This window comes from Opisthocomus hoazin, chromosome 10 (genome assembly GCF_030867145.1).
Source record: "Opisthocomus hoazin isolate bOpiHoa1 chromosome 10, bOpiHoa1.hap1, whole genome shotgun sequence".
Taxonomy (NCBI): domain Eukaryota; kingdom Metazoa; phylum Chordata; class Aves; order Opisthocomiformes; family Opisthocomidae; genus Opisthocomus; species Opisthocomus hoazin.
In genome coordinates, this window is record NC_134423.1 from 28,545,242 (window position 1) to 28,558,083 (window position 12,842).

The 12,842-nt window shown below is 37.7% G+C and overlaps 1 protein-coding gene across 2 annotated transcripts in view; it reads left to right on the forward strand.

Annotated features, from left to right (window-relative positions):
* LRRC28 (leucine rich repeat containing 28) overlaps positions 1–12,842 on the forward strand; it is a 53,716-nt gene that overhangs the window by 21,678 nt on the left and 19,196 nt on the right. For both annotated transcript variants that reach the window (XM_075431448.1, XM_075431449.1), the window contains one exon: positions 11,420–11,626. In XM_075431448.1, coding sequence (XP_075287563.1) covers positions 11,420–11,626 — 207 coding nt within the window. The remainder of the gene's footprint in view (positions 1–11,419; positions 11,627–12,842) is intronic.

Sequence of the window (12,842 nt, forward strand, 5' to 3'; positions counted from 1 at the left end):
TTGGTTTTTATGTTTTGATTGTTTGAAAACTTGAGTTTGAGATTTATGGAGAGGACTTGTTGTGACACAGTTATATACCACAGAAAAAAATAACTCTGGAAGTGGCCACAGTTCAGTTTGGATTCCGTAATTATTCCATTTGTGGTGTTTGTTTTATGTGAGTGTATTGATTGCATAGCAGAGGAGAGGAAGGAGAAGTGGAGGGTCTTTAGTTGCTGTCAGTCTTATTGCTGCAGAGTTGAATCTAAGATGTAGAAAAGCAGACTACCAGGAATTAAATTTTGTAGGTATGTAATTCTGTGTTGTAGTCTTGCTGTGGGTGTTTGAAGGTGTTAGTTGTGTAAATGTATCTGAAAATCCATAAAGACTATAAAAACTAACATTCCTACTTGCTTTAATTTTACGTATTACCTGTGTAGGCTCTAAAGCTCTACAGATCACTACACATTCATAGCTCTGGCAAATCTTCTCCCGCCCCCCAAATTCTTGGTATCGTCTCTGATAATCTTCGTAACTGAGAAGGCATGATGCGTCGTTGCTTGTCTGGCTGATTTGCTGTACAACTGTCTTCAGTACTGTTGAAAATGAACGTAATCGCTGTTGTGTTATAATAGAATGCTTGGATCTGTGTTAAGATATTGTGGGGTTTTTTTTTTTTGTTTGCTTTTCTGTTGTGTCTTGTTTTTCTTTTTAAAAAACATACCTAACTCAAAAAGGAATCTTCAGAATTTTTCAGCTTCAGTCTTACATACAAAAAGAAACCCTACATTCAAATAAAATTCATGTAAGTTACTGTAACTTTTTTTTAAGGTGTCATTTCCCTTCTTTTGGAACGTCTTCCCTCAACATGCTGAATCTTCTACTGAGAGCACAGCAAAGCCGCCTCTTTGGAATTTGATACAAGGGTTTTTCCATGTTATGGCTGGCAACAGTCATGTTCTGAGCAACATACCTTGGGGCTGTCATGAGGCGGATTCTCCTTCTTGCGCAATGCATGTATTAGCCTGTCTTTACTTTATCAGAGGAAGAATATGGGACTTCTAGCAAGTCTCTTCCCTTTGACTGTTCTTACAAAAATCATCCCTTCTTATTGAGAGTTAACATATTCTGAGAAATTAACCTGAACTTCAAGGATCATGTAGTGCCTAATATCAGAGTAGCTTTCTGAGGAAAGGGATTTCAGAAAAAGTTGGTTTGTATCTCCTCTGTCAGCACTGAATTTTTCTGCTGATGATTCTGATGGTAAAGATACGACTTTACTGGTTGCCTGGTTCGAGACACATGTGATATATATGAAGTTCACTTCTGAAACTTCAGAACAGATGCTCTTTAAAATACTTGTAAAAGTCTTTCTTTTAGAACTGTTACCCAAAAGTATAACCGAACTTAAAGGGAGTTTCAGGATGCTCAGGGCCTCTCTCAAACATTTGCCAATAGCTGTTCACACGGGTGAAGACAGATGTGTGTTGACAAGGCTGAGACTAAACCTCTGGATGTATGCTGAGAAAGATGTGTTTCATATACAAGTGGTGTTTGTGTTTCTGTAGTATGAAAACTTCTTTAATAGAGACAGTCTGTTCAGTGGTGCTTAGTCAGGCTTTCAAAGAACCTCAGCTTTGAACAGATATTAAACTGCGGGTCTTCTTTCTCTGAAATTTTTCATCAGTTTGTAAATGTGTGAAAAAGGAAATGGTAGTAGTAACTGCTTTGCAAATTCCAGATTTACATTAGAAATGCCTTCCTGATTTCAGTGTGCTGTACTGCCAAGGGGCTTTAACTTTGTTTTGCTGCAGTGACTTATTTCAGGAGGGTCCTAAGCCATACGAGCAAAATCAGCTTTTCAGGAGGATTATGTCCATGCTTACTGTCTTTATTGACATTGTTTTTAAATAAATAAATAAAATAAATGGTGAAAACTGCAGTTCATTGTATCCTTCACCACTGTAAGAAGATTGGTAAAAATTAAGCAGTGTATATCTGCTATGACAGCACATGGCTGCAAGCTTGAAATTCATGAAGTTTAGTAGTTGTTAGTTCATAGAGCCTATGCAGCTATTTAGTTTTCGGAAGAAAATTACCTGTTAACTAAAATAATTTGCTACTCATTTTTCATGTAAAACTTCTGACTAATTTGAAATTTTTGAGATTATTTTGCACCAAACTAATATTTGTGATAGAAAAAAAATAGCTCTTGAATCTTAGTTTTAGTGATTTTTAAGATTGGATGTTAAAAGTTAACTTGTTTTCCCCTTAAACTCTTAAGTCTTTATTTGTGAAGTTGTCTATGAATGCACTTTTGTCTCTTTGATTCCCTTGGTGGTTTTTTCTTTCCTTAAGCTCTCTAATTTACGTACAGTGATTAGCTGTATTAACGGGTAGTTGATTTTACTTGTGCATTAAGCAAATGCAGTTTACTAGTAGGACTTGAGTGCTCAGGGAAGCCTGGAGAACAAAGTCATTCAGTCTTTGAAAGTGAACAAATGCAAATTATTAGTATGGTGCAATAGAAGAATTTTAGAATGTATCAATTTACATTTTGACCTTGCTGGCCAAATATAATTTTCTTTTATACATACATTGTGAGATAGTTAAAATACTACTCGTTATCGACATCCTTGTTTTTACTCAGCTAGTCTATTAAATAAATTGAGGCAAAATAAAATGCATCATTTACTGACACTAAATCTAAATAGAAAAAGCCTTTAAAGAGAATGTGCAGAACTGGAGGTATTATGTGAGATTAACTTTCGTGTAGTTCATGTCACACACAGAGAGTTGGATACCTGTATTTCAGTTACCTTAATTTTATTGCAGTGGTATTTAAAATAAAGACCCGTGTTTAACTTAGCATTGTCCAAATCTGCATTAAATTGTCATTCTTTGTGGAAGGCTCTGATACCGAGAAACTGCAAGTATACTCCAGTTGGTAATTATTTAATGTTTGAGAGCTTTATGGACTAAGACTCTTATTTGTGTAGCTAAAAGAATGCAGTTCGGAGTGACTGAGTGGGGGCTTTGGCTTTTTGGTATAATTGCAAGCCTTACTTGTCTACTTTGTGCTGATTTGAAACACTAACAGCAGTATCTTCCACTGATTAAGATGAGCCTTGCAGTTGTTCTCAGCGTTTTGAAAATCAGGACAGCGCTAGTGTTGTTTGAAGTCAGATGTGATAATCTTAGTTAGAAACTGTTAGTAGTTGGTCCATACCATTTTCTCAGTAGTCGCCGCATCATTATAGTAGCTCCTGCCTACCCTTCTCCACTGCTGAAGTAGCCATTCTGCTGGGTGGCCTCAGAGACACTGGCTGGGCAAGTGAGGAGGAGCAAGAGAAACTCCTGATACTGCTGCTAGAAAAGGTTATCTGAATCCATAGTTTACATTTGAGGAGGATGCACCTCTATTATAGTGGGAATATTTCCTGTGAATGTTTAGCCAGTCCATCCCCTGTAATTGCTATTGCAATTTGTAGTAACTTCCAGTGGCCTGGAAGACCTCTTATTTTCATAGGACTTCAGTTAAGACAATCCCATCCATTAGCATTCCTTTGAAAAGCAAATATTGTGTCTCTACTGCTCTAAGTGTGGTGCCAAACTAAAGATCTTCCTTTGATTCTTTTCCTTTCCCTCATCCCATTAGTAAGTGATAGGCCATCTTGTCTAGACTGTGCTTTTGCCAAGAAAGGCTGGACCAGATGATCCTTGAGGTGTCTTCCAACCTGGTATTCTATGGGCCCACTCAAATTTGTAGTTGCATTTTTTTTGTTATGGAGACAGAGTTTACCTTCAGGGAAGAGGGGGTTCTTTGTTACCTCCAGTAGTAACCTAAGTGAGCATAACTTGCCCTGATATAGTGTATACTTTTCCACTGAAAGGTGAAAATCTAACATGGACCTATTGCTTTTGTTATGCATTTAGTTACTTCTTGGAGAGGAAGAAAAAAAGGAAGCCTGCAAACCTCAAGGAAAGGAAGAAAGATGTGTCTGTTTGCAGATGGTTGGAAACGGTTGATAGCAACAGTCACAAGAGATAGGTCTTTGCTTGGATTATTGAGACACTAGTGTGGTAACGGGTTAGGAGCTACTAATCTGTGTTTGTCAGAGAGACCAGCCCATTGTGTTGATCTGAAGTTTTTCCTCGGAAGAAAGGAAAAACTTGTCCTAGAATTTATAGCCAGGACTGGCCCCGTCTGTGTGGCTTCCTGAGCTATCCTTAATCTCTCCTTAGGATGCTCACTTTGTTTGCCTTAATTTTAGGCAATTGATGGTTTGTTGTCCTTAATCAAAGCAGGGTACTTAAGTAGCCATCTGTAGCTGGCTGGCATCTTGAGTTCAAATTATTAGCTCTTTATTTTCTGCACAAATTTTTTCTGGAAGGCTTTTCCCCGTGCTTTCCATGTAGTGATATTAGCGCACAGTGAATTGTAGATGATGTGCAGCAGTAAAGATGGTAAGATATAAACAAAAGATGAGGAACACAACAGGTCTCATGCTTTATTCATGCCATATTTGTTTATGTTCATACCACCCAGGAACACCCAGAAAAAGGAAAACAGCTGCTCTTCTAAGGAAAGACAGCAGCGAAAATACATCACTTCCTAAAGAAGAGACTTGTCTGTAAGATGCTGGCAGAATTTTTGATGCAATATACTTGACAAAGCACCGTTCTGTCTCTTCACACTGCATTTTGGTTCCTCTATCCACAACTCGGGATATCATTTAATAAAACCATAGAATAATATAAATGTAGTAATTTCACATCTATTACCTACTTGTGCAGCAATAGTATCTTGCTGTGGGGCAGTAAAGTACTAGGCAGAGTACACTAGAACAAAATGAAAGTTGTCTAAAAAATAAACCATCCACAACAAAAAAACAGTAAACAAAAAACCAAAACCAAACAAACAGCAAACCTGATCGTTTCATGGCCTTGAGTAACCTTTGTACATAAACAATTTTTTCCCTCCCCATTCCCCTTGCCCTTTCACCCAGCTTTTCCACTTTTCTCATGTATGTTAATTTCTGGTATTTTTATCATCTGGTTTGGTCTAAGTGTTCTCACTGAGACCATCAAATTATGGAAGAAAATGGAATTCCAAACCTACATTGAGGGGAAATACGGAACACAACTTAATAACCACTCTGGATCTGTGCTCTCTGGTGCTTCAGTGCTGACGCCGAGGAAAGTACAGAGCGTTGGACCCATGAAATGCAGAAGGCTGCCAGTTTTGTTAATCTAAGTTTAACTGTGGTAAAAGATGGGGAACCACTGACCTTTAGAGGAGTTTGACTTAATGAGACCCTCATGCCTGATGTCTGTTTTCAACCAGTTCTAGCTGAACTAAAATTACTGTTTAGCACAACTGGACTTTAGAAAGCCACTATTCTCACCTTTGCTTGTGAATGATGGTACAAAATAAATAGTGTTTGGTACTAAATTTGTGAGTGGCATTTAGCAAGGTTGAGAAAAAGATTCTATTTGGGTATGTTCAGTAGAAGTGTGTATTTTTCACTTGGTTTTGGGTTTTGTCTGCTGCTGAAGTGTTTTGGAGAAAAGTCAATATAGTTTATGGCTGAAGCAGGTGAAACTGAGAATTGGGAACGTCTTTGAGGGGAGTTACTTACATGACTATGTTCTTTCACAAAGGCATTCCTGCCACACGAAAATATTTTCTCCTGTTCTTTCCAGCCAGGATGTTTGTGTGAAATGCAGCCATAAGTATGACTTAAGAAATAACAGATTCAAGTCTGATAAACTGGGATTGAGGCTTTTTTTTCATAGAATTTTTATGGGTTTGAAGTCATATTCAGCACCGTATTTAAAAATGGGTTATTCATAAAATAGTTGCTGCAGTATCACAACATCTCTTCCAGTTGTCTTTATTTTTCTTAAAATATTGAGCAAATACTAGCCTAGGTGGGGAAAAATACAAGGAAAAATTCATCTTCAGGTCTGTTAAGCTTGAGAAACAGAACATTTTTCAAGCTCTCTCGCTAACAATACAGTAAAAGATATGCATACAGCAGTGTCAAAATGTAAATGTGGTTCAATTTGCCTCCCCCTTTCTTTGTACTTAAATCTAATGATACCAATTTTCAGTTACGGTCAAACTTTCTTGGTTGAAGATGGCACAGGTCTATCATAAGTGCCAATTTGTGCTAGAAAATTTAATTTTTATAGGCTATGAAATGTGAGCTGTGTGGTAGGACAGTAAATGTAATGTAGTATATAATAGGCTATTTAATTTGTTTTAACCATCTTAAAATCTATTTAAGTCCTCCAGAGACATCCCAGAGCAGATCTAAAGGAGATCTTTTCCCTCAACCTCACAGTGATTTAAACTTACATTTCCTGTCCAGTACAGTTTTAAACTGATAATCGCACCACAATTCAAATTCACAGGCGTGTACAGAGACTTGCATTTTTTTCTAACGGGACAGGTAATAAGCTTCGTAAGTATGAAAGACTTCAAATACTTTTTGCTCACCGTTACATGGTTTTATAGGTCTAAGAGGAGAATGTCTCTTGTAGTCAGGCGGATGGAGGTTGATTAAAACAATATTTCAAGGATGAAGTATGGTAGCCGCTCTTAATGCCTTTGCTTTCCTGAACGTTTTAGACACCAGGATAGAGAGGAATCAGTGGGTGCATGAAGTCCAGAGCTTCACACGTTGCAGCCAGTCATCACAGCGCTTGGTTCTGTAGGGATTTGTAAGAACGTGTCCCCTCGGGGTACCACAAGCTGGAAAACGTTGCTCCATGATACATAGCAAAGACTTTTAGTGCAGAGCGCTGCAGCCTTGGGACAGCAACGTGCTGAGGTCACGTTAACAGGGCTTTTCTGAACACAGGTTCTATGTTTATTCTCCAACCTTAGGTTGCTATCCCAGAAAACATCCTATTCATTGAGAATCCTTGTGCCTGAGGTTGCAGTTTTGATATATAACCCACTTTTTCAATATTCTGGGATGGAAAGTTTTTAAACAGCCTCATTTCATTTTGGTAATGGATGTGGCAATTTTCAGTGCTTTGTCCTTGTTCCCATGAGGTATTCTGTCTCTGTCCTCATATGCAGCATTATTCTTACAGGAAAAAATGATGCAAAAAGCTAATTTAATATTTGGTCAGTCCTCCTAATTTCTACCCCTTGTTGACACCAGTTTTTCATTTCTTGCTCTTTATTTCTTGTTGAGAAAGCTTTTGTTTGTCTGCGAGTTCCCATTTTCCTGGCCTCTTGGCAGTTTTAATTTAAATTCTGTGGCCTGACCTCTGAAGTGCCAGCTCTCTTTGCTGATCAGTCCCTTTTTCCATTCCTTGTAGGTTCTCTGCTTTCTCTTAATATCCTGCTTTGAGGTGCATTCTCATGCAGGTAGGTCTGTAGCCCTTTCCTGTCCCCTTTTTTCCTTTACTTGGATGGAAAGACTCAGATAGTGTTTGATTTAAAGCAAATCCATGCTTTCCATACACTCAAATCCAATTGTGTATGTGTTTCATATGTCTTTGTATGAAATTTTGGGTTATGGCCCAACAGGGGAAGGTGGGATTGCTCTTGAAATGTAAAGAAAACGTGGTTATTTTTGAGTTATGCATCTGGTGAGGCCTGTACCCCCAGAAGGTTAAGGAAGTTGGAATTGCCTTTGGCAATTATTGTATGTTGTATAGGCTGCTTACTTCCAGATGGTTTTCTTTCCTTCATGTAAAACCATGGGGATTAATTTTAAAAACTGGCATTTAAACTACCTGAATCAGAAATAGATTTTTTTTTTCTTTTTTTTCTGATGTTAGGTGTGTTTACATAAATACAATCAGTTCTGTTGGAAGCTCAATAATTTTGAAAATTTCCTGAAATTCTTTCAAGGTGTTTCGCTGCTTTTTTAAAAAAAAAAAAAAAAAAGTATGCTGATGTTTCTTTTCTCTTTGTGTTGAAAGACAAACCTCTTCGGCAGATTTTCTTTTGAAAACCCAAACTCGTAAGATGACAGTTCATTTGTCCATCTCTCCAAGTGGCTGGGGAAGCTCTTGCCATGAACGCAAAGGCTGCTTTTTGGAGACACAGTGATCACTTCTGAATCTTCATCTTATCAAGGATGAAAAAGATGAATTAATTACTCCAGCGCTGGCAGTTTTAGAATGCAGACTGAAGTATTTATCTGTACATCTGTGTCACTGAAACCACCTTCAGAATCTGTAGGCAGGACTCTGGGTGTGAGCCAGAGTGAGGTGAGGTGAGGTAGTGTGTGGATTTACAGTCTGTCGGCCACTTCGTGTGTGCTGTGCCACGAACACATCTGTACCATATGGCCAAGCCGCAGAATTGCCTGGCGACATGTGAAGGCAGTAATCCCTGCAGAGGGACACGGCTGAAATACTTCGGTCCAAGAACTGGCACAGGAACTTCACGGTTGGACTCGGGTCTTTCTGAGTTAGAGCAACACTACTGAAGAATTTTTTCTGGCTTCTGATATCAAAATGGGGCTCAGTGCTCTGCCATGTTGATTTTGATAATCTTAGAACTAATATAAATTTTAAATTACACATTTATGAATTTTATTTAAATGTAATTGGAATTCCTCAGTGTGGTTTAATGGTGATGTATAATGCTTGTCTCTTTCTTCTCCTTGGAGGCAGAGGGGAGTCTCTGGATAGAAGTCCCCTTCTTTGTCAGTTCTTTTTATTTGGAAATAGCTATTTTCTTTGCTGAGGTCTGCCTGAAATTCCCAAAGTCCACCTCTCATATGTGTGTTAGTGCTTGATGAGGTGCTAGCAAGAAAGAGATTTGTGAATCTTTCACTGTGTTTGTTAGCCAAGGTATCCTTCAGTATTTATGTTGCAAGATTTTTAAAGCATGGATAATAGTATTTAGTAACTAAACATTTGAAAAACATACTAATGGACTGTTTATATTTTGTATTATTCCTCTTTATTGTTTTCCTTTGCTTTAGTGAGATGGAAACCAATTTAGTGTCATTAGTAAATGTCTGAGCACGTTCATCAAAATGAGCTTTCAACACTGGTGGCGAGTCTGGGGGTTATATCTTTAATCTGATGGCACTTTTAAGTTGTTTGGTTTACTTTTTAAACTTCATGGGTCAGTGGGTGTTTCTGTAACATATGGCACTATATGCTGAAAGTGGATGTTTACATCTGGTATGCATTGGAAGATTAAGGTAGAAAGGATGAAGTTTTGGGCAAGTACGTGTTTTTTGGATGAAGGATAAAGTGAGAATACTTTTATTTCCTCTTAGATTTGAAACATATCATTCTAGCAATGCCTTTGAAACTCTGCCAGCTTTGCCAACCGTAACATTTATGGGATTTTGGACCTAAACTGAATTAGAAAACTGTTTTTAGTGGCAGAGGAAAAGGTTAGTGCATGAAAATAGCTAGGCCTATTATTGACTGCATGTGGTCAGTGGTTTGGCTGAATGTAGGTGGCTCTTTTCCTGTCACTGTTTTCAAGCATATGGCTTTGTTTGTGACAAATATAAAACTCCTTAAAAATGAGTTCTACTGCAGTTCTTTTGCACAGTAGTCATCTGCTATTTAGTAGTGATTATTTTGCTTTTGCCGTTCATCTTCAGTCTTGCAGAGAAAAAAACCCCACTTTCTAAATAAAGCTTGTGATTTCTGTTGACATCAAAACTAAGAGGTTTGAAGAATGTGGTCATCTGTGTATAGCAGCTGCTACTGTCAGTAATCTTTTCTAAAAGGATGCGTATACTATGTTGATTCTTTATTGTAGTTAATGCTGGGATGTTAGCAGTGAGCAGAAACTCCTTTTAAATGTGGACATCCACTTTGTTTAATTAGTACTTTTGTAAAAATCTCAAATACTGAATTATAACTTCCTTTTATTTATTTTTGTTTTCTGTCTTGAAAGTAACATTTATAGCAATTATTCCCAAGGTCAGCTTAAGATTTGCCATTTCTTTTTCCCATTGTGTAGAAGACACCTTGCAATTAACCTAGTGCTTCGTTTTCTTCGTTGGGTGCAGTATACGGTGTGCTACTTCAGTGCGCAGGGAGCAGCAAATTTTCTGGTTCCTGCTGCAGAGAGAGCTTAAGGGCACAATAGGTTCTGTTTAGCTTTAACTTAAACAGTGTTACCCTATTTATATCTTTAAAAAAAAATCTGGGTGATAGAGCTGTAAATTGTGCAGATTGTGGATTTTGTAGATTGTCTGGTGTTTTCAGTGTAGAAAATTCTGGTGAATCTTGTTTTAGCAGCTATCAGATGCAAGAGCTGGTTTCACACAGCCGTGAGCAAAGTACATTTGGTTCTGCAAGATGCGGAGAACTGCAGTAAGAATTAGGGGCACCAAGTACTTCAGGAGTTGGTTCCATTGCTGTAAAGTATTTAAAAACAAAGCAAAACCATTTACAGTTTCCCCATGTTTGGGGAAAATAATTTATAGAATTACCCAATTGTTAGAGTAACTGTAAAAGAATAACTGTATAAACAATGAGAAAACCTGTAAAGCTGCTTAATATATTTGTGAGCCAGAGAGGTGCATCTGGTCCCACAGCCCAGACACAGGGAAAATCACTCCGTTGCACAAATGAGGCTACTTGTGTGATCACGCCTTGAAGACTTCTAAGGACTTCATTTGTTACCTACATGAAAGATTTATACAATGCTATTTAAAACACAAAATGTACTTTCAAAATTCTTAAAATGTTAAAAAAATCTCTAGAAGCTGTAATTATGGCAACTATAGGTTGGAACTTACTGTAATATCTTCCTACAATATAGCATAACAATATAACTTGCAGGTTATTAAGACATTTCTTTTCTGATTTAAAGTAGGTCTTTTGAATTGTATTATGAAGGCAGAGCTGTTGTTCCTAAGCATGCTTGGTGAAAGACTTGTCACTAAGCAAGAAGTGCTATGCATGCATTTGTATGTCTCATTGCAAGAGAATCTGAAGTAAGGTGGATATAAGCATTGCATCCTCAAATGTTTTGATTTTTTTTGTTTTTGTTTTTTTTTTTTTTAAGAATTTGAATTTGCATGAGTTTGGGGTCATGCAAAACACCCTCAATAACAGCAAGCTGTGTAATGTGGTTTGTTTTGGGTTTTATCCCCCTCTCAGTTCTGAGTTAGGACTAGGAAACTGCTTGATATTTTTGAGAGTAGTAATTCTCACAATTCAGGAATGCTCTGTCTTCAGAGATCTCGTATTTAAACATACTACCTAACTGATAACTGTTCCTCATCAAAAAGACTTGAAATATGAAGATGATGGACATTATTACTAACCATCCTATCAATCCATGTTCAGAGCTGAATCTTAAGAGAAAAACAGCACAGCTAACTGATGACTTTTGTTTTTGATTGATTTATGCGAGATATTTTTTTGTGGTCTTGTTTGTGAAAACAGTTACAGTGATAATTCCCAGTGCCTCCTGTTTGGATTGCAGAGGTTGGAGACCTGCGGGAGCTGCAAACGCTGGACATTTCAACCAACCGTTTGATAACGCTACCTGAAAGGCTGCACATGTGCCTCTCGCTGCAGTACTTGACTGCAGACCGAAACCACCTGTGGTACGTGCCCCGCCACCTGTGCCAACTACCGAGCCTCAATGAGCTCTCCATGGCTGGAAACCGCCTCGCATTTTTGCCACTGGGTGAGTCACCACCATCATTGGGCTGGGGGTGGGTCGGACAAGAGATAGGAAAACAAACTTTTCATCCCAAAATGAAAAAAAGAAAAGAAAAAAAAGCAACAAGTGATTTTCTTTGGTGGTCCCTGCAAACTCTGTTTATGGAGTTGTGACAGTGATCATATTGTTAGAAAATATGTTAATAAACAAAAGACAGGTTAAGGTTTCATGTCTGTTTTAAAGCAATAGGTCAGCTATCAAATTTGCTTTATTTTTAGCTAACTGAGGGAGAAAAAGGTTTAAATGATGCTGTGTTTAAATATAGTACTATGTAATCTGAGTTCCACCACTGTGGGTAATGATCCGTTTCTATTTGCTGGATCTGATGGTTTGACTAGGATTCTTCAGCTAGGGTTTAAAACCTGCTGTGGAATCCCAGTAACTCCACATAAATTATTTTTCATTATTAGGAATGTCAGTACTGTATCGCCTAGCAAGGATTTAATTTGTGCTGTGTATAGGCATCCATCAAAACTTCCACGGTAGTAGCCCAGGAAGGAATTTATCTGCATTTTTCTCAGCCCTTTCAAAGTTTGTCAGTGTGTGGTGGTTTGTTGTGGGAAGTCGCTGGGTTGTCAGTTAAGAGTGGACTGTATATTCTCTTTGTGAAAAGCAAGTCCTCTTCCCTGTGTTTGTTACTTTTTAGCCCTGCCATGGGCTAATCTTTGCTGAAATACAGACATGCATGCAGATCTGTCATGTCGTTTGAATAGCCATTAATAATTTTTCTAGAATACAGTGAGAGTTTGGTGTTAATTAGGTGCAGATGAAGTTATGATAATCACATTGAAAAGAAGCTGAAAATTGAGGTGGCTAAAAATGAGATGATAATTTCTAAATTAATTACATTGTAAAGGTTTAACTTAATTTTTTCAGTGCTAGCAATTTAGTCTTTAAAGACGTTTATGATCTTTCTGATTTTCTTAGCACCTTAGTTAGTTTATATTACTGGAAAATAAGTGCAAATAAAGTCTGCAGACATAGTGTTTTAGTTACATCCCAACATATGTCATTATATAAATGAGAAAACGAGTTCCAGGATGCATCATCCAGATTTCACAGTACTAACTAAAACAAGTAACTTCCCCTATTCTGGCGAATATTTCTAACCCCATTTCTTGAGACCAGAAGTTGAATCTTTTTAGTTTTGCAAAAATAAGATGCTATTCAGTAAGGTGAG